Genomic DNA, 27136 nt, shown 5'->3' with positions numbered 1-27136 from the left:
CGCACGCGCTGTAATCTAAATAACCGACATGCGGGAGCTGTCCTTTCAGCACCACCGACACCAACACGGCAAAACCCTGCTTCAAGCTTCCTCCTGTCTCCTCTACTCTCTCTCTCTCTCTCTCTCTCTCTCACACCGCCAAGAGAAGGAGACAAACAACACAAACAATTAAAAAAAAAAACACACAACTTTCACTGCTTGCACGCGACCGGAGCACCGATCTCCCGCGGCCACGTCGACTCTAATCCGAAACGCTTCGCCGGTGACATTTCTTATTTCCAGCTGAAGTTAATTACACGGAAAGGAGAGCCGTTATTGGCCTACTTACCATCAATCGCCATGATGTTCTGTTTTGGCTTCAACCAAAGTGGGCGGTAAAGAAGGGGGAGCGGCCCACTGCGAGGCGGAGAGGAGGGGGGGACCGACGGGGTGGTACAGTCCAGGAGACGCCGGGGAGGAAGCTGCATGTCTGGAACGAGATGCACAAACACCAGTTACAGGCTGCAGACCGATCACATGGTGGGGAGGACTGACCACATCACTGGTTAGGTTCAGATCTTTTGCAACTAACTGATTAAATAAATAGTAAAATACAGCTTAATAATGCAGTTTTATCAACTCCAAAGTTAATTTAGTGCACTACAGACTGCACTTGATGTAATGCAGATAAATAATAATAATAATCCTTGCAGATAACATTACTAATGAAGCCTAATAATGTAGTTTATCCAAACAAAAGTAAATTAAGGTCATTTTTCAAACACAAACATCTCATTAATGTGGCTTAACCCGTCAAAATCTAAAAACCTGTAATATCTGAATACAAGAAATCTTCCTTTAATGTTAACGGACTGATCCTGGTTAAAAAGTTCTAAGTTTACTTTAGTTAAACTATACTGGTGTTATCTATGAGATGAAGATATTCGTATTGTCGTATGCACAGTACAGCAAAATAAAATTACTAGGAATATATAATGAATATTAATCAAATATAAAAAAGAAATATAAAAGAATGAGAATAGAAATAGTTAAATAGAATACAAAAATAAGACATACAAGAAAGAAATGTACAGTATTGTGCAGAAGCAGCAGAGAGCAGCGATCTGTATATAGAAAAGAGTTAACTAAGTAGTATCGGATGTTAAAATACTGAAATCTAATGAATACAAACGATCCTCATTTAATAGATTAATGCTAATTATTCTTGTTCATACTGAGTGATGCAAGTTCATTTAGATAAACTCAGGTTAGCTAAACTTATGAACTGAATTAGATGTGAATAAAACATGTTGATACCACATTTTTCTAGGCGCTAATTCAGCTCAATACTTTGCTTTACTGTAATTCAGACTTTAACATGTTTTGTGTTTCAAGCTTTGATGAAAATATCCAACTTAAAGGCCGTTAACCATCACAGAAAAACCTCGTGAATTTCACGTGCATGTATCATACGTGTGATCACGAGGAAAACACGTGAAACTCGTGTATTTTCTGCAACACAATGCAAAGTAGAAGCAATATAGATTCCTTTCTGGATTTTCAGTGTTCTAATATTATTTTATTGTATATTTTTCGGATATTTCTTGATGAAAATCTTCATCTCTCTTCAGTTTGGCTTCCCATGACTCAGAGCTGCTGGTTCACCCACTCCCTCCGCTGTTAATCATCCCCTGATCGCTGGCGGCAGGAAAAGGAAGCAGCCGGGCTCTGATTCCCGAGGACCCGCCGCCGCACTGAAAATCAGCACTAAGTGTTTGTGAGCTCTCAGGGCCGAAGAACAAGAGCCTCTTCTGCACACGGTAACCCGACAGCCAGCACTGAAGAGACTCGTATCGGTTTCACCAAGGATGGAAGCCTGAACGCAGCAGAGAGCAACGCAGCCGAGAGCATTACCAATAATTTGATGCAACAGGTTGTCGGACAGTTTCAGGAGGCCGTTAGAAGAGATACAACAACAACAACAACAACAATAACAACATCATCATTTGCAACATGAAACCACTGAAACTCTGAACTGTTCTGGATGAAAGTAAAATCATCGCCTCCCTGCAACGTAAATCTTTAAAAGGTCAGGTATTAAATGCAGCGCAGAGATTAAAAATGCATGCTGCGTGCAGCAGGCATGACTGATTATGAGAGTTTATGCAGGCTGGTGTGTTTTCATAGCTGCTGTGGAGATGTTTCTGTGGATATCTACATCCAATCAAGCTTCACAGCTCGTAGACCCGCGTGGAGCTTTTCCACCTTCGTCCTGGATTCACTTGCCTTTCGCATGAATAATACAACAAAAACACAACTCAAAATTCAAAAGTAATTATTGTCATCCGATCTGAATCTCGTTCTGTGCTGTTGCACTCATCCCATTTCCTGATGAGGTTCATTGAACCTTCATTCATTTGATCAAATCAAGATGTAATCAAGCTCATCCTGCTATCAGTCACAAAAACACCGCAGAGCGTTTTGGCCTAAAAACTTAAATCCGCGCGACATTTTGTTCTCCCATCCTCTAGAAAACACACAGCTGTTGTATTATATGTATGTTAATAAGAAGCTGTTGTTACGAGAGAATTATAAAACCCTTTTAAGTTTCATTTTGAGATCCAATTTATCCTCCCGTGTCGTCACCGGGTTGCCATGGATACATACAGCGGCTGCCGAGCTCTACCTTGTGATTCCCTGTCACAAGCATGAGCGAACGTTAACCAATGGAAGCACCAGTGACACGCCGTCTCCGCATCCGCATTTCCATCCGCCCTCTAATTTTAGAAACCCAGTTTTTCAGTCTGAAGAAGCAGGAAGCGGCGTCTGAAGGACACCGTGTGCACACGTCGTTCACACATCGGACAAATGCTTTGTGATGTAACCCGACGTGCGGTTTAAATTCACCACACGACACGAGAGGGTGCGACGGCGGATCAGAGCCTCGCAGCGCTCGAGGACGGCGGAGGAAATCATTAACGCCTCGGCCGTATCTCACATCAGGTTCAGCACAATGCAGCTCGCTCATGTCTGATATTCACGCTCCTACTGACACGCTGCCGAAACGGGAAACCAATCAGCCGAACGAAGTCAAGATTTATAAACTGTGAACACTCGGAAATTCGCTCAACTAAGCAGGTACCTCATCTCCAAGAACAGATAATACAAATGACTGCATGAATACAAACATGAATCTGTCTGCTTCGAGTCCCTTCGTCTCAAATGTTTGGTTAATTACAGTCCGACAACGAGAGGTCACGTCACAGAGTGATGTTCCCAGGCAAACAGGAGCCCTGGGGGCCCTGGAGGAGCCGCGGGGGGCCCTGGAGGAGCCCCGGGGGCCCTGGAGGAGCCGCGGGGGGCCCTGGAGGAGCCGCGGGGGGCCCTGGAGGAGCCGCGGGGGGCCCTGGAGGAGCCCCGGGGGGCCCTGGAGGAGCCGTGGATTTAAATTGTATGTAAAGTGATCTAAATCTTGAAACAGAACCCCACAGGACAGAAACCTGGGACAGAACCAGGCTTAGAAGTGGGCGGCCATCAGTCATCTCCGCTCCACCCAACCAGATGGATGAGATGGTGATGGAGGGTCTGAAAGGCAGAATTATGATGATATTTAAAGAACAAGAAAAAGAAACGTGTTCAAAAATGCAGCAGAAAGATTGTAGGTCAAGTACAGACATGACAAAATGACTGAGTGAAAACTGAGCTGCAGGAAAAAAGACATTTTCACTCTCGGAGGAATCTGTGAGAAAATGAAAAGAAACACGTCAGATGAATATTTCTGGCTTCGTACGGAGGTTTGACCCAACAGGCCTGACCTCCACTCATGACCTTATAAAGTGTATTCATACATCAATGATCAAACAGTGAATCAATATAATCGCTGGTTTCTTCCAACTGCACAATCAAACTTAATCCCCCTCTTTGTTTAAGCTTCCTGCTGAAATCAGGTGTCTCGATGAGGATCTTTACAACAGAAATGACTTCATCTGGTCCAAATGTGGAAACAGTGATAAATAAAACCTCACTGGGACGACACCAAATCACTGTTTTCAAAGTTTACTGATTACAAAAAGAAGATTTTCATTCACATTAATGAACTGAAGAAAAGCTGACAATAACATCCAGGTTGGAGACTGAATGATGCAGATCAATAACTGCACACATGTGCAGAGACGCTCACGGTTTCCCGCTCCACCGCCTCCATTCACTCCTGTTTACTTTGTGCTATTTATAGCTGCAGCTCCGCTCACGTGCCCCCTGCTGGGCTCATCAAAGCACCGCCTTCCCGTTGTCATAGAAATGGGCTGGCGCGTCCGTCGGCCTCACCGGCTGCCGGTCTGGTGCTCGGATGATGGAGACCAGAAACCTCATGAGAGGACGCGTTGCCCGTCCGTGTCTTCTCAGCGGACGGCACGATCACGTCCACACCACGATCACGTCCACACCACGATCACGTCCACATCACGATCACGTCCACACCACGATCACGTCCACACCACGATCACGTCCACACCACGATCACACCACGATCACGTCCACACCACGATCACGTCCACACGATCACGTCCACACCACGATCACGTCCACATCACGATCACGTCCACACGATCACGTCCACACCACGATCACGTCCACACCACGATCACGTCCACATCACGATCACGTCCACACGATCACGTCCACACCACGATCACGTCCACACCACGATCACGTCCACACCACGATCACGTCCACACCACGATCACGTCCACACGATCACGTCCACACCACGATCACGTCCACATCACGATCACGTCCACATCACGATCACGTCCACATCACGATCACGTCCACACGATCACGTCCACACCACGATCACGTCCACACCACGATCACGTCCACATCACGATCACGTCCACACCACGATCACGTCCACACCACGATCACGTCCACACCACGATCACGTCCACACCACGATCACGTCCACACCACGATCACGTCCACATCACGATCACGTCCACACCGCGATCACGTCCACACCGCGATCACGTCCACATCACGATCACGTCCACATCACGATCACGTCCACACCACGATCACGTCCACATCACGATCACGTCCACACAATCACGTCCACATCACGATCACGTCCACACCACGATCACGTCCACACCACGATCACGTCCACACCACGATCACGTCCACATCACGATCACGTCCACACGATCACGTCCACATCACGATCACGTCCACACCACGATCACGTCCACACCACGATCACGTCCACACCACGATCACGTCCACACGATCACGTCCACACCACGATCACGTCCACACCACGATCACGTCCACACCACGATCACGTCCACATCACGATCACGTCCACATCACGATCACGTCCACACCACGATCACGTCCACACGATCACGTCCACATCACGATCACGTCCACACCACGATCACGTCCACATCACGATCACGTCCACACCACGATCACGTCCACACCACGATCACGTCCACACGATCACGTCCACATCACGATCACGTCCACATCACGATCACGTCCACATCACGATCACGTCCACATCACGATCACGTCCACATCACGATCACGTCCACACCACGATCACGTCCACACCACGATCACGTCCACACGATCACGTCCACACCACGATCACGTCCACACCACGATCACGTCCACACCACGATCACGTCCACATCACGATCACGTCCACATCACGATCACGTCCACACCACGATCACGTCCACACGATCACGTCCACACCACGATCACGTCCACACCACGATCACGTCCACACCACGATCACGTCCACATCACGATCACGTCCACATCACGATCACGTCCACACCACGATCACGTCCACACGATCACGTCCACATCACGATCACGTCCACACCACGATCACGTCCACACCACGATCACGTCCACATCACGATCACGTCCACATCACGATCACGTCCACACGATCACGTCCACATCACGATCACGTCCACACCACGATCACGTCCACATCACGATCATGTCCACATCACGATCACGTCCACACCACGATCACGTCCACACCACGATCACGTCCACACGATCACGTCCACACGATCACGTCCACATCACGATCACGTCCACATCACGATCACGTCCACATCACGATCACGTCCACATCACGATCACGTCCACACCACGATCACGTCCACACCACGATCACGTCCACACCACGATCACGTCCACATCACGATCACGTCCACACCACGATCACGTCCACACCACGATCACGTCCACATCACGATCACGTCCACACCACGATCACGTCCACACCACGATCACGTCCACACCATGCGTGACCTTTCAGTGTGACACGACGACCCCGTCCAGAAACAGCGGTTGTTCTAAAGGAGCGGGTCAAGTCGAAGGAGGCGTTTCATAACTATCACCTTGTTTACATTTCATTTGTTCCTCCGACAGAGACGCCGAGCAACAAGCATCTCCAAATGTGGAATGAAGGCCGTGACGGGCGCTGCGCTGTTTCACTAATTTGCGGAAAATTTATTCATGATATTCATTTGTAGGATCCTCGACACAAATCCTCAACTTATCCGTCTGTGTCTTTACGCTTTGTTATCAGAATAGATATTTGATTGTGAATGAAAATGGATTTCAAGCTGGTTAATATTACCGACAGTCAGCGTATGAAAACGAGCAGTGATCAGAGCCTCTGAACTAAACATCACTTATTTCAACTATTCTCTGAGTCTCATCCAATTAAACAAACACATTCCTGTTGATGTTATTTGACATGATTTATCAAATAGAAACAGCATGGCAGAAAATGATTGGATCCTTAGAGATTCTCAGCTGGAGGTTTGGATTAAAATCAGGATTCATGGCAGCCCACTTCAGATCTGCCCGATGTTTCCTTCTCCTCGTTTTAAAAACGGGGTCTTCCTGTTTCTTCTTTCAGAGAACAATGTTCCACCGCGACCACGACACCTCTGTTGTTCCTCAGTTTCTGTCTGTTCCCCAATATTCAAACTATCCTTCTGTTCGGTCCTCCTCCTCCATCACTTCCTGAGACGTCCTGATGTCACAGGAACAGCCGGCTGCTTGGACATTATTTTCTTTCAAAGCTCCTCAGATGAATCTTCTCTTTCACTGGTGTTGCTCAGTGAAGCGCACAATGATACCAAACAGCTCAACTACTACTTTTCTCTTTTAAAAAAAAAGCCAAATAACGGATCGTGACATTGAATAACCTTCAAATTTCACGTATTTATCACCACTTCTGAGGGGTATCAACACTTTTCAAAGATCTGCGTAAAATAAATAAAAAAAATTCCACAGCTTCTTCGTTTTACCAGAAGTAAGCAGGTCGACGCGACAAAAGAGCTTTAACATAATCAGTTTTCAGACAGAATGAAGCATTAAGTCTCTGAATAACCGCATGTGAATATAATCTACCATAAATCATGCATGCAGCTATTCTCATTGCATATATCTTCACATAAAATGCTGCTGGTTATTCTGAAAAGCAAACTGCACAATATGAAGCTGATGATAAAGTCTGAAAGATTTTCACCTGCATAAGGAAACTCATGGAGCTATTTTTTTTTGTTACTACAGTTTCTTATTTTGAAGAATTTGTTCCCTACAGTAAGTTGCTGGAGGAGTTTTTAAATAAACTATGTCGTGTGTTGGCGTGAAGTCGATTATCTGCTGGTGCTCCCATGTGAACAACTTAATATATTATGCAACTGTCTGAAAGCAAACATTATCTACAAGTTGTTCAACTGAACTTTCTGCACTGACGCACTCAGAGCAGCGAGGAGTTGTTTCCATAGAAATATCTTCCTACACGCAACACAAACCGACTGCACGGCAACCTTTAATATGAAGGATAAAAACAACACGTAAACGTCTGTTGTTTTCACCAGAAACTCTGTTTTTGTTGATCCTTTTTTTTATAAAGGAATAATCTATGATAGGAATTGCACAAATATTTGGATGTAAAACAAAAAGCCCTCAACTTTCCTGTGCAGTGAATCCCATTCAGACGGAGGACGATCGGGGTATTTCTGACCTGTGGCACCCCCATGTGGACAAACCTAGTAACTGCAGTCTGAGCAACATATAGTCACATCAAATGAGTCACTCATTAATTTATACTTGCAGAGATTTATTTAAAATTCCTAAAACACTGCATTGCATTTCGGAAAAGTTATTTAACTCATAAATTACGATAAAATATTGAAAAATATTATTATTATTATTATTTTTTTTTTAATTCACAAAAGACGATTACGTTGAGCATTTCTGGATTTTTCTTTTTTGGCCCCCAGGAATTCATCCATTCATCTTTCCACTCACCGTTCACATAGACAGTGTTTTTACATTTCTACACACCCTCTTCACCCATTTACACACCTGCACACACACAGTAGTTTAGGCCTGCAGTTTGTGTTTGAGGTTGGCCAGTTGCTCCATGTTGATGCTGCTGCCGCCGCACACAATCACCAGCAGGGGGCCCGAGAGAGTCAGACGACCTGAACATTAGAGTTGCAGCAAAAAAATATTCTCTTATTTTTGAAAGAAACATGATTATTGCTCAGAAATATTTTCTACCAGTAAGTCTGCATGTGAATAACAACTGAGGCGGTGTCCTCAAACACGCCACCGAGTGACGATGACTCCGGAGGTCGTTACCTTCATCCTGTAGTCTGCGTATGAGTCCGCTGTACACGGCCGCTAGCGCTGCTCCACACGCCATCTCCACCAGCACACGCTCCTCATCTACGAGACAACCGGCGCACATTTACTCAACGTACTTCTACTTCACTCCAGTATTTCAATGTCATGAAACTTCTCCCACCACAACTGGTGAGTTTCCACATTACAGCTTTCCAGACTCGTCCTGAGCAGCGAAAACCTCCAAATGTGTCGACTTTTCAGAAATACGACAATATGATGCATTAAAATACCAAACAGGATATAAAGTGCTTCAAATTAGCTGCAACTTGAACATCAACAAAATGCCACATACACTAATATTGCACCAATAATATTCATAAGATGAGTACTTTTACTTCATATACTTTAAGAGCATTTTTTTTAAATCAATTTAAAACTTTCACTCAGGTTTTGAAAGCAGGACTTTCGCTGTCACATCACAACACAGTGCTGTAGAAACTTTAACGGCTTCAACCCACTTAAACAGCTCATGAACTCGAACGACAGCGAGAAAAAAACTCAAACTGAATGAAGAATAAGTGTTAAACACGGGTTGACGACAGGTTTTGAGCGTTGCTATGGCAGCAGGTGGAAGAAATATTCACAAAATACAACAGTCAAAAAAATACGTCACATAATGAGAGAGAAGAAAAGAGAAAACGGTTTTCCATGTTTGAACCGTTTCCTTTAGTTAGATATTCAAATATTTAAATTTAGACCTGGTTTTTAAAAAAAAAAAACAGAGATAAAAGCATTTCACACACACACACACACACACACACACACACACACACACACACACACACACACACACACACTGACCGAGGAAGGTCTGGACGGCGTGCAGCGCCTGCTGGTCCGTCACCAGCTCAGAGATGATGTCCAGCTCGCTGCACCGACTGTATTCGAAGGCTCGCCGACAGACCGTCTTCGCTCCGAGACATTTCGCTTCACTGCGGAGACGCAGACGGACGGAGACGTGAGGGTGCGTTCAAAAAAAAAAAAAAAAAAAAGGTCACCGCGGCTGACGTTCAAACGTTGAAACCTAACCTGGTGATGTCATCCAGAGTGACCAGCCTGCCCGCCTTGACCGCCGCGTTGAAGCAGTCCGCTCCCACCGTCTCCATGGCGACGATGGGTACATTCATCCAGCCCGCATCCTTGAGGCCCTGGACGACCCCACACAGGAGGCCCCCCCCGCCCACGGACAGCAGCACGGCCCCGGGCTTCACGCCGGGACCCAGAGAGGCGGCGACCTCTGACATCACGCTGGCGTGGCCCTGCCTGCACGTGAGGAGGAGACGGATGCAGAATTTAATGAGACAGAGTCGAAGTTTCACGGTTCATCCATCAGAACCGGCTCAGTGATCGGGCCTTAATCTGAGTGTTCCTACCAGAGCAGAGGATGGTCGAACGGGGGAACGTAGGTGAGCCCTTCAGCTTCTGCCAGGCTGAGAGCTTCTGCGTTGGCGTCATCCCAAACCTGAGGAGGACAAGATTACATCTCATTTTCTGTTCGACACCTCCTGCCTTCATTTCAAGCTACTACGATCAGATTTTAACCGACATCTGTGCCACAGAGCGATATAATACTCCACCTTGCCTATAATCTTGACGGTGGCGCCCTCGTCTTGGAGTTTCTGGACCACCAGCGGAGGAGAAGACGAGGGAACGACGATGGTGGCTGGAACGCCCAGTTTTCTGGCGACGTAGGCTGCGGCCATACCTGCATTCCCACCTGGAAACAGACCAAAAACAATGTGACAGCAACACAGTCGGCCGTCTGTTGACGTGGTGAGACGGAGAATCTGTTGTGTGACAGTAAGGACGTCACCTGAAGAGCACACGACTCCTCGGGACTGTCTGGCGAGCTGCAACGACACGTCAAACAGTCAAAACAGTCATCGTCTGAAACACTGGATCTGGATGGGGGAGGGGGAGGGGGGGTATGAGCACCAGGACAGGTGGAGGTTCGGGGTTCCCACCTGCTGGCAGAGGTGTCCGATGCCGCGGATCTTAAAGGAACCGGAGGGCTGCGAGTTCTCCATCTTCAGGTAGACGGCGGTTCCCAACCGCTTGGACATGCTGCTGCTCTCCAGCAGCGGCGTGTTCACGTGGAACCGGTTCTCCATGCTGCAACTAAGATCACTGGATGCCAAAACAAACAAACAAACAAACAAACAAACAAACAGGTGTCAGACAGACAGGTAGGAAGTTGAGTGATGATTACTGAGTGAATTCCTGACGCAGATCTCCCGAGTTAATGGTGGTACAGAGCAGAGTTAATTAAACTCTTTCAGTATTAATTCAGATAAAATAAGACTTTATTAATCCCACCGCGGGAACTTCAGTCGTCACAGCAGCTGAAGGACACAGATAGGAAAAATATGAGTACAAAAGGATTGCAAATACAATATAATAAAATAAAAAATACATATAAATAAATAATCACCCACAGGTTATATACACTAAATACACGTTTTACCTCCTCGGAATATAAACAGCAGATTATTATTGTACCAAGGTGATACAGAGTGAATTACAGATTCGTATCAACGTTGCTTTAATTGGTGCCAATGTGCTGCGTTCAAAAACACCCGGAAACGTAGTAAAACAGATGCACACGATCATTTCAACTTCGAGCCAAGTTGTGAAATCAGTGATTATTTACTGTTTTAAATTCAAAATGTTTGTGTCTCAGTCTGGTTGCTGCTTTCCTCAGGAACAACCTGGTCCTGATATAAAATGGTAAAACTGTCGGGCTAAAACCTCCAAGTTATAATAAATAAATAAATAAAATAAAAAACGTCTGCTCGGTTCTTTAACAAACAATTTGTAAACTTTCATCTTTGACTAAAAAATACGACGAAATTTAACGATAAATTGACGCAAACAATGTAAAACTTGCTTATTGTAACGTGTTAAAACGTGACTTACGTCTGGTGCCAGTATGTTGAACGAGCCTCTGAACAGCTGATGGATGTTCCGCTTCACAACGTGACCTGCAGGTAGCATGTAGCATGTAGCCTGGCACGAGCTGCGTCAAGCGATCAAAACAATACCACTTCCGGTCTCCTTCAAAATAAACGTAACAGTGCGTTCACGTGGAGATTATTAGATTGTTGGCAAATCTATTTTTTTTAGACTTCACTCACTTTTCTATGTAAAGTCTTATCAGCAATAATAACAATAAAGGAACAAGACTTCCACGTTCAATTGTTTTTTTTTTTGTGTTGCGTTTATATTCTCTTATTTTGAAAGATTCTTTTTTCTGTATATTTTATTATGTAATTTAACTTGACAAGTTCTGCGTTCGTAAAGCTCATTTCAACCCACTTTTTCGTATGTTTAAGCCCATGAAAGGAAAACAAAGCTGCATATCAGACTATAAAAACCCAATATTGAATCAGAGGTCAACTTCCGTGTGAAACGTCTTGTGTCAGTGTTGAGCCTTGAATGACCTGAGCTCAGACTCCTTTCTGAAGTCCACCGTTTATTACCTGTTTATGGTTTTGTGTATTTAATAAGAGGTGGGAGAGCTTGCCTGACAGGTTGATTTTCTTTTTATTAAAATGTATTATAATCACCATAAACTCTGCTTTGTTATGTGTTGTGTTATTAATTGGAGTGATTTCATTGATCCAGTTGTGCCAACCAGCTGTTCCATCCATGAAAACTCCTTTTTACCTGAAAGAGTGTCACAGTCACTGCTTTCATTATCTGCAGGGATTATATAATGTCTTTATTATTATTGTACATAAGCTGTATAGTTACACGTTGCATAAACACGAAGTAATGGTATGCACTCCTCCGGACAATGCTCCAGTCTCACATCAAACTTCACTCAACTTATTGTTTACTTATTTTGTACACACAGCACGTGCTGAAGGAAGTGATGCATAATGTGATGTCGTATCCTTCCTGTACACTGGGTGGCAGCAGTGAGTCGCGCCACAACTGACAGACAAAAGGAAACCGGAGCAGTGTGTGCTGGTAATAATGAAAATAACAACAATAATAGTCATAGAAAACAACGTTTTGTTTTAAATAAATCAACAAACAAAAAAAAAAGCAAAAAAATCAGGGGAATAATATCATACAACTACTGAAATATGTAAATGTGAAAAAAGATGCGATAACACACACAAAAAGTTTTTTTCAAACTTTAGATCCTTCACTGCTTCTGGGCCACTGCAGGCCCACACCGACATGTTTTATATACTATTTATATATTTATTTATATCAGTTTTGCTTAAATCGTGCCAATATGAGGCTTATCTTGCTTTTCAAGACACTTTTCTGAGTTGCCGAAATAACCACTGAGTGGCCACAGAAGCTTTTATGTCACACAGTGGACAGAAAATGTGAAATACTGAGCCTTTGGTGGATAAACACTGCTTCATGTTGTTAGTTTTAGTGCCTCGTACCTGTGTTGCACCAGGATGAGGACCAGTGTCTTTAGTCTGAAGTAAAAAAAAAAAACCAGCAAAGCGTTTATGACCTTTAAAGAAAATTCTCATCCAACGTCCAACTTTAACACGTATTCTCCTTTTTTTTTGTTTTTTCAGTTTCTCCTCTTTCACCAGCAGCAACCGTTTTGCAGTGGAACAGATGTGGACATGGCAGCATGCACTTGAACTGAGTCAACATAAACAGCGAGTACTCGAAGGTTGAGACGTCCGTAACGGTCCACAGATGCTTTTCATATCAGTTTGTCAAATCAGCGCCAAAATGTTCTTCTTTTATGACTTCAACGTTATTTTTTTCCACCCCGTCTCCGGCGTGGGTTGATGCAGATCTCAGCTGCCGTGTGTCACAGTCCTGCGGGTGCACTTCCAACATCATTCCTCTCTAACTTTGCTAAAACAACGGCGGCACCATCAACAACCACAAAACCTGACTCACAGAGTTTGTTCTCTCTTCACTTGCTTCTCTCAAGCTTCACTTTCACATCTCACATCTCACACATACATACACCTGGTCTATCCCGCAAAATTACTGCATTTCAAATCTTCACGGTGTGAATCCTGCTGCTATGTGGTTGATGAAGTTGGCATTATAAACATCCATCTGCCTTTTAATGAACACCGTACGAAACTCAAGTGACATTTAAAGATCCAGAACACTTGAATAATGTCAGACAGAGTTTTATAACTTGCGTTTTCATGTTCGAAGCCCGGTGGAACTTGCAGCTGCATCCAAATGATATTTAATTCGCTAATACCTTTTTTTATTCAGCATCCCTCATGCTGCTGAACTCTTGTAAAGTTGTTGCTCTACGATTGCTTAAAACAAGATCCGGGTTATTTCCTTTAACTCTGCAGAAACTCAGTTAGAAAATATATTCTGCTTCTACCATAAAGTGACTCTGTTGCATTCAAAGAAACGTAAAAAAGTAGCTCCATCTTTGCCCCTCCATCTTTTTCTTCCTTGTTTCAGCGTCCACCCTTTTAATTGTTTCACTCTTGACTGCACGCTGCTCCTCCTCCTCCTCCTCCTGCTCCTCCTCTTCTTCTCCTTCTCTTCGGTGTGCATGTGGCTCCTGGTCCGGGCTTTATGCCAGTGAGCGTTGTCTGGGTTTGATCCTTGGATACAGCTGCAGGGGGAGAGGAGGGGGAATTGGGGGGGGGGTCAGGTCACTACATCATGTTTACATGGTTCTCAAGGTGTCTGAACATCATGAAGGCAGAGCAGAAGATGCTGCGTGGGAATAAATGTGCTGCCGGAGAAGCTGTTTCCTCTGGTAAACTACAGTCACCTGTTTCATTGAACGAAGGGAAATCAATGTTGATGATACTGAAAAAAGGAACAGATTTTATCTGCACTAGTAAAAAAAGAAGTACATCCCATGGAAATTGTTGAATTCGTCAACATATCCGTTGCCTATGAATAAATTTGAAATACTCAAACAAATGATACACAAACTTGACATTTTCTAGTTGTTTACATAATTAAAATTAAAAAAAATTGTTAACAGGAAAAGCATGTACATCCCTACTTATGTCAAACCTCCAAATCATCATATTAAAATCACGGATCCAGATTGGCTACCAATGATTAGAACCTCCTTTTTTAATGAGTCTTTTTTAAACCACTGATATGGAGGTCTGCTGTGCCAATGAAGTGTGTTGTGTCATCATGGCAGGATTTAAAGAGCTCTCTTTGGCCTTCATACATTTAAAAAAAAAAAAAAAAAAAAAAAAAAAAAAAAAAAAAGCTGTGGAAGTCTATGAGTCCAGCAAAGGATTTAAAAAGTTCAAATATTTTAAAATGAATAATTCTACTGTAATTTCAAATAACTGTCAATTTGTTCAACATTGACCACCGCAGAAAATTTAGTCCTAAAACAATAAAAATAAAACTCCAACATCTCCAAACTTGCATGACAGGAACTGCAGGTAACTCTGCAGCTTTTGGTGTCAAAGTGTGTTTGTCTGCAATGAGGAACAGAGTGCACAAATTAAACCCTAACCCATGGTAGACGTGTTTATAGGGAGAGGCTGGTAGTCATTGAATTAACTATTAATTCTGCATCATCTCAAAGATTGCTTGAAGATAATGTGAAGCCATCATAATCTTTAATGATCCTCAACATACCAACGAATTCACCGAGGAATGTTTCAAACAGCAGAAATGGAGGGTGATGAGACGTCCTCTCATTGAAATGTTGTGAAAGCAGCATTATGCACGAAAACCCTCAAACATCTTCCAACGGAAAAATATTAACAAGCCCGTATTAGAGACTGGTGGACAGTGATGCTAACCCAGAAGTTATCTCTGCTGAAGGGTGGACTTACTGTTTCCACAGAATAATACGACATCTGTTGATATTTCTGTTAAATAAATGATTGAATAAGTCACTTTTCCTCCTTCTAAATATGACATATTTCCATGGGATGCAATTACTTTTGCACAACTGTGTGTCTTTTAGAAGTTCTGCTCAAGAATAGAGAATTTAATTATGTTTTTCATTAGTATTATTGAGAGATTTTGGGGGTTTAGTGCTGCATTTTCCAAGCCTGTATTGATTATAAACTGGTGGACTGATACTGTGAGAATACAGTTAAGTGTTTTACATCATTAAAGTGGGCATCATTGCACAGAAGAAGCTGTTTCTGTGTTTCTCTGTAAACCAACGAGCTGACATTAGTTTAAATACACTCATGTAGGTGATCAGGCAGCCGACGTGCATCTTTATTTTTCTCCCCGTTCACATTCACAGTGAGGTTGTTTCTCACCCCGAGCAGGTTTCTGGGTACGTATCCCTCGCGGTCGTTCAGCCGCGCCCACCACCAATCTGTCTCGGTGTCGTCACGGCGACGCAGCACGGTCAGGGCGTCGCCCTCGCTGAAGGACAACTCGTCAGACAGCTGGGCAGCGTAGTCCCAGAGAGTGTAGACTAAACCTTTGTTCATCACACCCAGCTTTTCCTGCACACCTGGGACAGGCAGAGAAGAATGAATTTCAGCGGACAGTTCGATGACGGCGCTGCATATCTGTGACTCTCCCCGTTACTCAGGTCTGTAAACACCTACCGTAGAGGAACTGAGAGCACTGCGTGTAGCCCTCCTCCATTTCTTCACATTTGTCTGCCGCTGTTTCGACGTCACTGATGGTTGTGGCAAAAATGGCCGCCCCCGACTCCACCAGCATCTTGCAGAGGTGGACGCTGTTACATGAAGCTGCACAGTGCAGAGGAGTCCTGCGAGGAGACGACATGACCAAGTTCATTCACAGCCAACAAAGGCAGGACAAAGATATTCCAGTGATGCGCTTCAAATATCTAGCTTCATTACAGACGGTAATCTCCTTCTACAAAACTGCCGGCAGATGAGTCAAATGTGAATTTAGGAAGTCAACAATCTTGTGTCACTGCTGCGTGTGAGCTGAGCTGGTGTTCGTCACTCAGACTCGGTTCTGGTGTGAGTCTGAACCGCTGAGTGCAGGTACTGACCATCCGTCACTGTCGGCCGCGTTCACATTGACTCCAAAGTCCAGCAGGAACTTAACAATGTGGTGATGGCCGGCGCAGACGGCGTTATGAAGAGGAGTGATGCCTTCATCGTTGGGCATGCTGGGGTTTTCCACCTTAAAGACAGAGACATGTACATATTAGACATATTAGACTTCACCAGAGTGTCAGTCTCGGTATCTGCCTTCAAAAGGACATGAGAACTACAGAAGTGCAAAGTCTCCAGTTTCACTGTAAAACTTGAGATACTGCAACGTGAGTGGACCGCCGCGGGGCACGACGCCGTCGAAGCGAGCAGGTCCTGGATGTGAAGCATCGTTTCCTTCAGAGTATCAGCCAGAAGTTGCAGTTTGGAACGTCAGTAAGCAGTTTTTGTCCAGTTAAAAGATGTGTGTGATAGATGAGGGGTTGAAGGCTTTGTTCTCCGCGTGCTGCGTTAACACGCTGTGATACAGAGTGTGTGAGGATGTCGACAACAATAACTCTCCTGACACGGCTGCTGAGGATCAAAGACAGAGGGAAGTATCGTCAGGGAGGTATTGAAGAAGCTTCAAAATCTTTTAGGTAATGGCAGATCTGTCGAGGCAGCCTGCGCGTGGGAGTAATTATTGTAAAAAAAAAAAGAAGCTTTGTGAGATGATATTCAGCCCTCCTGATCAGACATCCCAGAACCTGAGGGCTCAATGGAGATTTTGTTTTTGTCAATTCTTGGGAAATTGTTGTTCACATGATTTTTAAACCTTCCACTTGTGTGTCCATCTTACACGATCTTCCAGAGCTGGCCAGCTCGTACATTTTATCTCGCAGACTATTTCATCAGGTTTTAGGCCACAGCCCTGACAAAGTGGTGGTTAGAGCAGTTTTTAATGTCAGTATGTCCAAATGAAACCTTTTATTTTAATTATCTTTAACCTGAATGATCTAAAACACAGTTCTCTGGCGGTTTTGTCCTTCTTGAGATTCAAATCACCTCTTGCTTAATGATGATGGTGTCCCTCGAGGATAAAAAATGGCTCTAAATTTAAACTCCTACGCAGATGAGGCTCTGTTCTACGTTTACCTCATCCGCTCCACCATCCTTCAAGCTGTCCCTTCTCCTGACTTTTCTGCATAGACCTGAACTGATGGGAAATTATTTTTTGTTTAAATTTATTGTATTTGTTTTAATCTGTTACAACTTAGTTGCTCAGGTATAAGACAGTTTTTTTTTTTTTTGTCTTTTACAACATCTGACAGTTTTTACAATCTAGGAGTCCTGTTTCACTATCAGTTATTTCAGAGGACACTTTACTTTGATTTGATTCATCTCAGATGTCCTCCTTTTTGTCTGTTTGTTTTTTTATGGGCACGTTTTCCCTTTTTTTAAGTTATTTTTTGCTAAGTTTTGCACCAGTACTCCTACAAAACCGAAGTGTTACACCGAGTTATACATATAAACTAAATTTGACTTAATTTTATCTCCACGAACAAACAAGCTTCACAAAATGAGAATATATTATTACACCGATGATGTAACTGCATAACATAACGTTACCATCGTGATGAGATGTTGTGTTTTACCTCGTATATGATTCTCTGCACCAGATCAAACTCTCCCTCCAGTGACGCATCCAGCAGCAGAGCCAGAGGGTTAAACTTGACTCTCAAACCGTGACCCGTTCGCTCCGACGCCGGCTTCTTCAGGTTGGTTCGCTTCGCCTGCAGCACACAGGGAGAAAGAAACAAGAAAGTGCTGACAATGCAGAATGGGAATTGCTAGGTAAGCACTTCCTGCTTAAATCTGGCACACTAACATTTACAGAGAACTATTATTCTGTTTATGTGAGCAGTTGCTGAGAAACATTTAAAATGTGGTGCTAATTATATTATAATAATATTAAATGGGGATAAACAGAGAATATTATGTGCTGTGGTGTCCAGAGGAGCCTCGGTTTTAATGGGTACACGACACCTGGCGTACCTTTGGCTTTGAAGGCGGAGCCGGAGGCGATGGAGACGGAGAGGCGTGGCCTGCTGAGCTGTTCGCAGGACTGGATCCTCTCTGGTTGTTATTGTTCTGGTCCTCTGGTCTGTCAGGTGCAGGAGACGGGCTGGGTTGGATAGACGGAGACACCCTGCTGCTCGTCTCCACCGCCGCTGTTGTGTCTTTGGTTGTTTCCGTGGTAACCGACGGAGGAGACGAGCGGCGGGGGTCCGAGTTCAGGTTTTGAACTTCACTCTCCGCCGCTGCCGTACTGACGTGTTTGTCGGCAGGTTCTACGTTCCCATTGGCTGAATGGATGTTGTCCATGTCACCCAGAAGGCAGTCAGGTTGGTAGAAAGTGTTGCCTGGAATAAAAAGGGAAAGTTAAACTGATGCGTCATCAGTTCGACCCATGATGCCACCTGAACATCACGTCTCGGTGTCTTACCTGAGCCTCCCTCCATACCTCCTGCCAGCGTGTTGAACCTGCAAACCACAACAGAAATTCAAGGTGTCAGTGTTGATTCAATATCTGGAATTCAGCTTCAGAGTACAACATACAGCAGCAGCAACCTTTGGTACAGCAGTTTTTGGATGTTTGGCCCCTGAGGGCCCTCAGGTTCAGTGATGGAGCTGCGTTTCTTGAGGGGTCGTGGAGCGTTGCTGAGTCGTCGGCGGAGAACCTCCAGGTCTGCGTCGCTCTGGTATCGGAGCTGAGAGTGAGCTGTGGGGAGCAGAGACGGCAAATTTTAATGTTTTTGCAACAAGTCTGCGAGATGTGAAGTCACCCATCTATTGCTGCAGCTCCCAAAATTACATTAAATATCTTGAGTCTTATGTAAAATTACAATTTACATTTAACAATATATATTTTTTTATCACCTACGTGCAATAATGATGTTTTTCTTTGTATTTCTCTGTACATATCATGGTGTATTTATGTATTTATGTATATAGCTTGTGTGTTTATTTATACATTGTTTTTGAATTTTTTTTTTACGGTTTTCTAAAATTATCTTTCTTATTGCATGCGTATCTGTCCCCATCTAAATTTCCCCATTGCGGGATTAATAGTCTTATCTCATCTTAATTTATCTTAATTTAGTATCAAGATTTCAATTTTCTGAGGAAGTGTTCTTGAAGAAAAAGTGCTTTGTCACTGACAAGTCGACTGATGCAAAGAAATGAGAACTTTGCTGAAGAATCAAGACACAAACGTCACTTTAAAACAAGGCCGAGATGATTTTTAGTAGTTTCTATTATTTCTTTCTAGTTTATCTTCATGATTATCGTCCCGTCTGACCGACCCGCTGGGACTCACCCACTGGGGTGAGCTTGGTGGGACTGAGGGGACGAGGGATGTTGTCCACACTGGGCGGAGGCACAATTTGCCCTTCACTGCTCTCCCCTCCTCCTTTCCCTCCTTCTTTATCTGTAACTTCCTCTCCTGCTGCTCTGACTCCTCCTCCTCCTCCTCCTCCCTGGAGGAAGGGGACAGGGGAAGGGGAGGTGGAGGAGGTGGGGAGGATGGGTTTACCGTAGACTGAGGGGAGAACAGGAAACAGACAGGGAGTGAGTTGTTTAGCCTTGCAGACACAGTAAAACACTGAATATACAGTCGGTGTGCCGTTCACCGACCTGCTTTGACAGTCGCCCTGTTGCTGAGAGATCCGTAGTTTTTGGGCTGAGGCTGCTGGAGGTACATGCTGTAGATGGAGCTGCTGTTCATGGTGGCGGGGCCCTTCCTGGGGGACTGAGGCCTGGAGGGATGGTCGGGGACGTAGGGACGCACCGCCACCGCCGGAGGGGGGTCAGTCCGCTCTGTCTGTGGGGACAGTGGAGACGGCTGGGAGACAGCGGAGGAACCTGACAGCAGAGACGGAAAAAAGGAAAATACATGATCGACCCGACGAAGCTTTCAATAAATGAAGCAAACACCGGTTAGTTCGATTACCTTGGCTTGAATTCGGAGGGACAGAAATACGCTGCTGTATTTGCTGTGAGGAGGACGATGATGAAGAGGAGGAGGAGGTGGCGGCGCCGGATCGAGGCCAGCCCAGTGTCCCGGGGGCCGAGCGGGGCAGGGAGCTCGTGGAGCAGTGGTGCCCCGCTGCCTGGTGGGTGGCGCTGGGGTAGGTACCATAACCAGAGGGAAGCTGGGGGAGGGAGGGAGACGCAGAGATGAAGAGCGTGACGAACGTGGGACTGTGTTTATCATTAAAAAAAAAAACTCCATGACTGTTTTCTAAGGAGATTTTGAGTTGAAAAGTTCACACAGTCCTTCACTTCACTGCTTCAGCAAACTGAGGGATACTTCAATGTCTCTATAATATCTCTTATTGTACATTTTATCATTATAGAATTTATGAGAATAACCATTATGAATAATATTGTTCAGTGTGACCATGTCTGATGTCGAAATCATACCTGTTCTGGACTGTTGGTCCTCCAGTCCGGTACACCCTTACTGATACTGGGCCACGATGCTTCGTTGGCTGAACGGAGAGGGAGACACAGAGAGAGAGGTGGGTGAGAGACATACAGAGAGGGAGGTGGGTGAGGGACATACAGAGAGGGAGGTGGGTGAGAGACACAGAGAGAGAGGGAGGTGGGTGAGAGACATACAGAGAGGGAGGTGGGTGAGAGAGACAGAGAGGGAGGGAGGTGGGTGAGAGAGACACAGAGAGAGGGAGGTGGGTGAGAGAGACAGAGAGAGAGGGAGGTGGGTGAGAGACAGAGAGAGGGAGGTGGGTGAGAGACAGAGAGAGGGAGGTGGGTGAGAGACATACAGAGAGGGAGGTGGGTGAGAGAGACAGAGAGGGAGGGAGGTGGGTGAGAGAGACACAGAGAGAGGGAGGTGGGTGAGAGAGACAGAGAGAGAGGGAGGTGGGTGAGAGACACAGAGAGAGAGGGAGGTGGGTGAGAGAGACAGAGAGAGAGGGAGGTGGGTGAGAGACAGAGAGAGAGAGGGAGGTGGGTGAGAGAGACAGAGAGAGAGGGAGGTGGGTGAGAGACAGAGAGAGAGGGAGGTGGGTGAGAGACATACAGAGAGGGAGGTGGGTGAGAGACATACAGAGAGGGAGGTGGGTGAGAGACATACAGAGAGGGAGGTGGGTGAGAGAGACAGAGAGGGAGGGAGGTGGGTGAGAGAGACAGAGAGAGAGGGAGCTGGGTGAGAGACACAGAGAGAGAAGAGGTTGAGAAAAGGGACACAGATAAAAACAGGGAGGTAATTAAGGAGGAAGAGGAGGAGGCCGAACAAACAGGAGAAGGACGAAGTACGTGGACAAAGAGAGGGAGGTAGATTAGAGAGACAGAGAGAGGGAGTAATTAGAGGGATGAAAACTGACTTACAGTGTGTCATAATAAATTATAATGAGGAGAGATCAGGGTGCTCACTTTAAATGAGCTGTCATGTACGATACACTGCTCCAATAAAATATACACAAAAATAAAACCAGGTAATTATCCACGCAAAGTTTATTCTAAGAGGAACATAAAAACAACGCAGTCAGCATAATAATAATGCAAAATCTGTGACAGGCCGCGTAATCTAGTTGTTTTTTATTTGACCACGTTTGGCTTTAACGTAGCGAACACTGTAATGTAATAAGACAAGCGTCCACTGAAAACATGTGTCTCCTACCCAGAAGCCTCTCTGATCACCAGCTGTGAAATGAACGGGTTGTAATGTCAGACAAAAATAAAACCATCGACGTGCAAAGTAATTGTCGACTGCAGTCATAGAAGATGACTTTTAGATGCCGCTCTGTTGGTTTTACCAGAAAAAAAAAAAAAAAATGCACGCAACAAAACCCTAAAAAAAAAAAAGAAGCCGTCGCCCTGAAGGTTTAAAACAGACGTGACCGACTGAGAGAAATGAAGAGTTGCAGTTCAACTCTGCAGAGGAGGTGTTACGTAACTCACTGGCCCAGTTCAGGGTGCTGTGAGGTCACGGCACCGGTCGGCCACTAAGTCCTGATCCACTGCCTCTCTACGTGTGAAGGTGAAGGCCAGCGGCGCCACGCTTCACATCCTCAACCCTGAAGACCAATTCAAAGGAAACGGCCTTCAGGCGCCATCATCGCTAACGTACGTCACTAAAATGGATAAAAAAATAAGTGGAGAAGCTTTTCAAATATCATCCACGCCGTCGTTGGACGTTAAAATTCCTCCGTTGGTGGAAGATTCAGCGTCCGTTGTCAAAGTCTCACTTTAAAGTGTTACCTAACGTCTGGCCCGGGTGCCGGCGGGGGAGCCGGGTCACAGTTCTGGCACGGACCAGTTCAGGCTCATAACACTGATCAACTGTTGAACCTGGGAGTCCTGCAGCCGGAGCAGCGAGCTGCCCGGTGCGACCTGTTGACGGTCGTAACCTGCTGACCTCAGCAAGAAAACAGTCACAGCAGGAAACTAACAGTCAGCTCTGCGGGAGGCGGAAACTTGGACATCTGCCTGAGAGCTGAGATTAGAAGCAGCGTTTTACGGTCACAACACAGAATAACCTCCATTAAACAGATCAGTCTTGTTCTGATACTTTGGTTTTTAATTCAAAACAAACAGAATATAATGTTAACACATTATATAAATACATCAATTTAAAGATGAATGAATAAGCTGCACTTATCTAACCTGTCACAGCCAGACAGCACTACCTGGATCGGATCTGATTACTAATAAACGGACAGTACAGTACTGGTTCATCGGTCTAAATCGAGCCCACGAGAGTTCAAGTAAACCGGACCTCCTCATGGACTCTCAGAAACAGAGCTTTTGTAATCAGAAAATGAGGCGCATAGATCCTGTTACCACTTCCTGGCAAATATTGGTTCAGGTCAGTGGAATATGAAACCGTCTTCTCTGACATCGCTGAATAAATAATCATAATTCTCGGTCCTGATTTCTGTGGACTTAATGATGACGATCTCTGATGAGCCCCTCCTCACCTACAGCCTCGTTATCTGACTCACACAGACACACACTCATCACACACACTCATCACACACACTCACCACACACACTCATCACACACACTCATCACACACACTCATCACACACACTCACCACACACACTCATCACACACACTCATCACACACACTCACCACACACACTCATCACACACACTCATCACACACACTCACCACACACACTCATCACACACACTCATCACACACACTCATCACACACACTCACCACACACACTCATCACACACACTCATCACACACACTCACCACACACACTCATCACACACACTCACCACACACACTCATCACACACACTCACCACACACACTCATCACACACACTCATCACACACACTCATCACACACACTCACCACACACACTCATCACACACACTCACCACACACACTCATCACACACACTCACCACACACACTCATCACACACACTCACCACACACACTCATCACACACACTCACCACACACACTCATCACACACACTCATCACACACACTCATCACACACACTCACCACACACACTCATCACACACACTCATCACACACACTCACCACACACACTCACCACACACACTCATCACACACACTCACCACACACACTCATCACACACACTCATCACACACACTCATCACACACACTCACCACACACACACTGTATTTAGCTACGTGTTGGCAGTCCTCAGACTTCCTTCCATTCATCCGTCGTGCCCGTTACGCTGTTGACAGGATTTACAAGTGTGTGTTTTCCACATTACATCATCACCGACAATGAATAGAACTGTGGCATTTTCTTTGGGATTCATGAACACAATGGGATTCGTAAGAGCGTCGGTTCAAGACACAATGTGCTTAAATGCTTAGTTACTTCTAACGCTGGACTGATAAACTAGTGTTAGTCAGGGTGAGCACAGGAAGTACAAGAGGAGCGTCTGATAAATAAGAATGACCTGATACAACAAGGTGATTAATGAGGTTATGTTGAAAACATGTAAACACTAAAGGATTAAATGAGCGTGATCATTAATTCAATTCAATGCTGCACTACTTCAAAGAAATACACAAAATGGTATCAAATTATTACAGCAGCAATGTTTCTAACTTGAACTTTTTACAGCGTTTCTACTTTTGTCCACCAGGTAGGAGGACACCAGGGGACACCAGGGGACAACTGAGGACGCTTTATTTTCTGAGTCGAAGGTTTCTAACCTCGAGCAGTTGGTGGCTATCCGATGTCACGTCGGCGTCCTCACACACGTGACCCTCACATCTGGAGGTCATCTCGTGTCGCTGATTCAATCCAATGTTCTCTCTCAACCATCTGGTCGGTGTTGTACAGACATGAACTCTCCACAAGAGTCGCTTCCATGTTTCTGTTTGGGTTCGACCCCTTTCTGCTGCTTCGGGCCTGATTTTACAAACCTTTATTTAATGCTCAATAACTTCTCGTTGAAACTGAAGAATTTCCTTCTTAACACCGTTAAATTTAAAGGCATAGATTATCTAATTTAGTTACATTCGTAAAAATGTGGGACACCAAAAATATTTGACAGTAAAAACTATGAATTATAAAACTCTTTAAACTTTGGTTGCCACTCAAATCTACAAAATTTCTGCATGATATGTAAAAGTTTTTGGATGTAAACATGGTGCGCGTAGTTAAAGTGATAATTAAAGTGATAATTAAAGTGGCACTGCTTTTATTTAGAAAACTTCTAAATTCCGAAATATAATTTTCATACCTGCATTAGTTTGATGTCGACATCAGTTTTGGTTAATTAGCAACTTGTTTGATGAGAAAACAAACTGTGGATGCGGGCGTTAACACACCAGGGGGCGCTGCAGTGAGGTGGGGTGGGGGGTGGGGGGATGGGATGTTGGGGGGGGGGGGGGGGGGGTTAAGGCTCAAGATGTTTCTAATCTACCACCAAGCAAGCTAGCGATGAGTACGTTTCTCTAGCGACTTCTATGGGACTCACTGTTCTCACTGTCGCCCCCTTGAGGACACCGCGGTCCCTCCCACGTCTCAGTGGGCTCTGACAGGACGATGTCTAAATCTGACACTTTCCATTGGCCGGGAGGCTTCCTGATGCCACTCCTCTCCTCCTCTGCACGGCCACGCCCACCACGAACACGGCAACAAGAACGACCACGGGACGTTAACAACCACCGAAACAAACGACATGTACGACAACAACGTTATCGTGATGACATCACAACGACAACCACAACATTCACCACCACAACACAACGATTATCACCATGTTAAATTATTAACGATAACATGTAAGGGGGAAATAAGAAGAGGAGGAGCCAACAGACAGGAAAAAGAAATAGAAGTTAGAGCTCAGACAGATTCCAGCGCCTTAAAGTGCCAAACAGGAAAACTTGCACCAACCTGAGAGGGAGCGGACGTGGCTGAGTGGGGTGGGTTTGGGCGGCGGGTCGGCCGGCATGGGGTACCCGGCCTCCTGTCTGCCCTCGGCCGGGACCTGGATGTACGGGCAGACCGCCGCCACTCGACCCGAAACTCCACCCGCAGGGTGGGACGAGGTCTGAGGGGCGGACACGCCTCCTCCGTTCATACGACTCAACTACAGGAGACAGAAACAAAACACAGAGCTGGAGTCACTGTCGAGGAAATATTAAGTTACCGTCACGAGAAATAAAATGCAAACTGGGTCTGATAAGTGGTGAAGAACAAAAGCTATGATAAGAATAAAATGTTGTACTTCTGCTCTCTTCTTGTGCAGCCGCTCTCTCAGGTCGCCGATGCGTTGGTCCATCACGGTCACCTGGGCGTTCCTCTTGTTCAGCATCTCCTTGTTCTGGGCCAACTTGCTGCTCTGCTCCAGGTTGTGACGGTTACGAGCCTGAAACACACGACATGACAGTTCTCACTGTGAAACCAAAAGAACACGAACATACGTATTACATTAGTATTAGTATTAGTATAAGTATCAGTATTAGTATTAGAGAAGGTGTAATTCACCTGCAGCTCCTGGTAGAGTTTCCTCAGCTCCAGGGCTGCAGGGCCGGACAGCGGGGAGCCCTTATGGCCGGCGGTCCCCCCCTGGGACCCGGCGGGTCCCCCCTGACCTGGTGCCACAGAGTGCAGCTGGAGGCGTCCTCTCCTCAAATCATCCAGCTGTTGAGTCAGCTGGAAACAAAAGAAAAGAAAAGGAACTTAAAACCAGCTCGTGTATTTCAAACAGACTTTTGCTGGAGCTTGAATAGAAACTTTACCTGGTCGACTCTGATGACCGCAGACTGCAGCTCCGCCTGCTTCTCCTGAAACAAGCTGCTCACATGGTCGATCTCTGCAGCTGGACGACAGACAGAAGAGGGAAATCACATCACTGATATATCCTCTTCACTTATTAGAGAAGCTGTTAGTCACGTTTAGGTTGAATGTTTTTTGAGCTCTTTCAGAGCAGTTCAGAAACTCCGGTGTGCCGGCTCCACTCGTGCCGCGGCATCGAGACTTTTTCAGATTAACTTCACGCTACAAAGTCCTTTTAACACG

The 27136-nt window shown here is 45.3% G+C and overlaps 3 protein-coding genes across 13 annotated transcripts in view; all 3 read right to left on the bottom strand.

Moving 5' to 3' along the window:
- syt14a (synaptotagmin XIVa) overlaps positions 1 to 411 on the bottom strand; it is a 36841-nt gene extending 36430 nt beyond the window's left edge. For 3 of the 4 annotated variants that reach the window (XM_069172408.1, XM_069172409.1, XM_069172412.1), the window contains exon 1: positions 329 to 408. In XM_069172408.1, the coding sequence (XP_069028509.1) occupies positions 329 to 341 (13 nt within the window). In that variant the 5' untranslated portion in view covers positions 342 to 408. Of the gene's footprint in view, positions 1 to 328 lie in introns of all 4 variants that reach the window. The other variant, XM_069172410.1, reaches the window with a different exon arrangement.
- On the bottom strand, positions 385 to 11710 carry sdsl (serine dehydratase-like). 5 transcript variants are annotated; one of them, XM_069172419.1, is made up of 9 exons: positions 11635 to 11710; positions 10683 to 10845; positions 10296 to 10568; positions 10092 to 10180; positions 9748 to 9981; positions 9520 to 9650; positions 8674 to 8760; positions 8395 to 8513; positions 385 to 469 (listed from the first exon to the last, which is right to left on the bottom strand). In XM_069172419.1, the coding sequence occupies exons 2-8, from the start codon at positions 10827 to 10829 to the stop codon at positions 8413 to 8415; spliced, it is 1062 nt and encodes a 353-aa protein (XP_069028520.1). In that variant the 5' UTR covers positions 10830 to 10845; positions 11635 to 11710; the 3' UTR covers positions 385 to 469; positions 8395 to 8412. The 5 variants fall into 5 exon arrangements, with proteins under 5 accessions (XP_069028520.1, XP_069028521.1, XP_069028519.1 ...); XM_069172420.1 differs by lacking the exon at positions 385 to 469 and having other exon boundaries at positions 6797 to 8513; positions 10296 to 10435; positions 10532 to 10568; XM_069172418.1 differs by lacking the exon at positions 385 to 469 and adding an exon at positions 11035 to 11060 and having other exon boundaries at positions 6797 to 8513; positions 11635 to 11675.
- Positions 11711 to 12208: 498 nt separating this feature from the next.
- LOC138212142 (apoptosis-stimulating of p53 protein 1-like) overlaps positions 12209 to 27136 on the bottom strand; it is a 45223-nt gene continuing 30295 nt past the window's right edge. For 2 of the 4 annotated variants that reach the window (XM_069172407.1, XM_069172406.1), the window contains exons 5-21: positions 26857 to 26936; positions 26603 to 26770; positions 26343 to 26483; positions 26009 to 26204; positions 25590 to 25718; positions 21060 to 21127; positions 20587 to 20788; positions 20271 to 20498; positions 19954 to 20175; positions 19206 to 19356; positions 19081 to 19118; positions 18630 to 18997; positions 18230 to 18367; positions 16652 to 16785; positions 16233 to 16399; positions 15936 to 16135; positions 12211 to 14293 (exon numbers count right to left, since the gene is read on the bottom strand). In XM_069172407.1, the coding sequence (XP_069028508.1) occupies positions 14252 to 14293; positions 15936 to 16135; positions 16233 to 16399; positions 16652 to 16785; positions 18230 to 18367; positions 18630 to 18997; positions 19081 to 19118; positions 19206 to 19356; positions 19954 to 20175; positions 20271 to 20498; positions 20587 to 20788; positions 21060 to 21127; positions 25590 to 25718; positions 26009 to 26204; positions 26343 to 26483; positions 26603 to 26770; positions 26857 to 26936 (2672 nt within the window). In that variant the 3' untranslated portion in view covers positions 12211 to 14251. Of the gene's footprint in view, positions 14294 to 15935; positions 16136 to 16232; positions 16400 to 16651; positions 16786 to 18229; positions 18368 to 18629; positions 18998 to 19080; positions 19119 to 19205; positions 19357 to 19953; positions 20176 to 20270; positions 20499 to 20586; positions 20789 to 21059; positions 21128 to 25589; positions 25719 to 26008; positions 26205 to 26342; positions 26484 to 26602; positions 26771 to 26856; positions 26937 to 27136 lie in introns of all 4 variants that reach the window. The other 2 variants (XM_069172404.1, XM_069172405.1) reach the window with 2 other exon arrangements.

The sequence above is a fragment of the Embiotoca jacksoni genome, unplaced genomic scaffold (genome assembly GCF_022577435.1).
Source record: "Embiotoca jacksoni isolate LCO1_2020_lvr unplaced genomic scaffold, fEmbJac1.0.p SCAF_53, whole genome shotgun sequence".
Taxonomy (NCBI): domain Eukaryota; kingdom Metazoa; phylum Chordata; class Actinopteri; family Embiotocidae; genus Embiotoca; species Embiotoca jacksoni.
This window is presented reverse-complemented; position numbering and strand designations above follow the sequence as displayed.

Coding starts and splice junctions, on each gene's coding strand:
- sdsl (XM_069172419.1), bottom strand. CDS start 10,829: ATGGAGAACCGGTTCCACGTGAACACGCCGCTGCTGGAGAGCAGCAGC. Junction 9,651..9,747: donor ACTCTGGATGACATCACCAG/GTTAGGTTTCAA, acceptor GCGTCTCCGCAG/TGAAGCGAAATGTCTCGGAG. Junction 8,761..9,519: donor CGCCGTCCAGACCTTCCTCG/GTCAGTGTGTGT, acceptor GTTGTCTCGTAG/ATGAGGAGCGTGTGCTGGTG.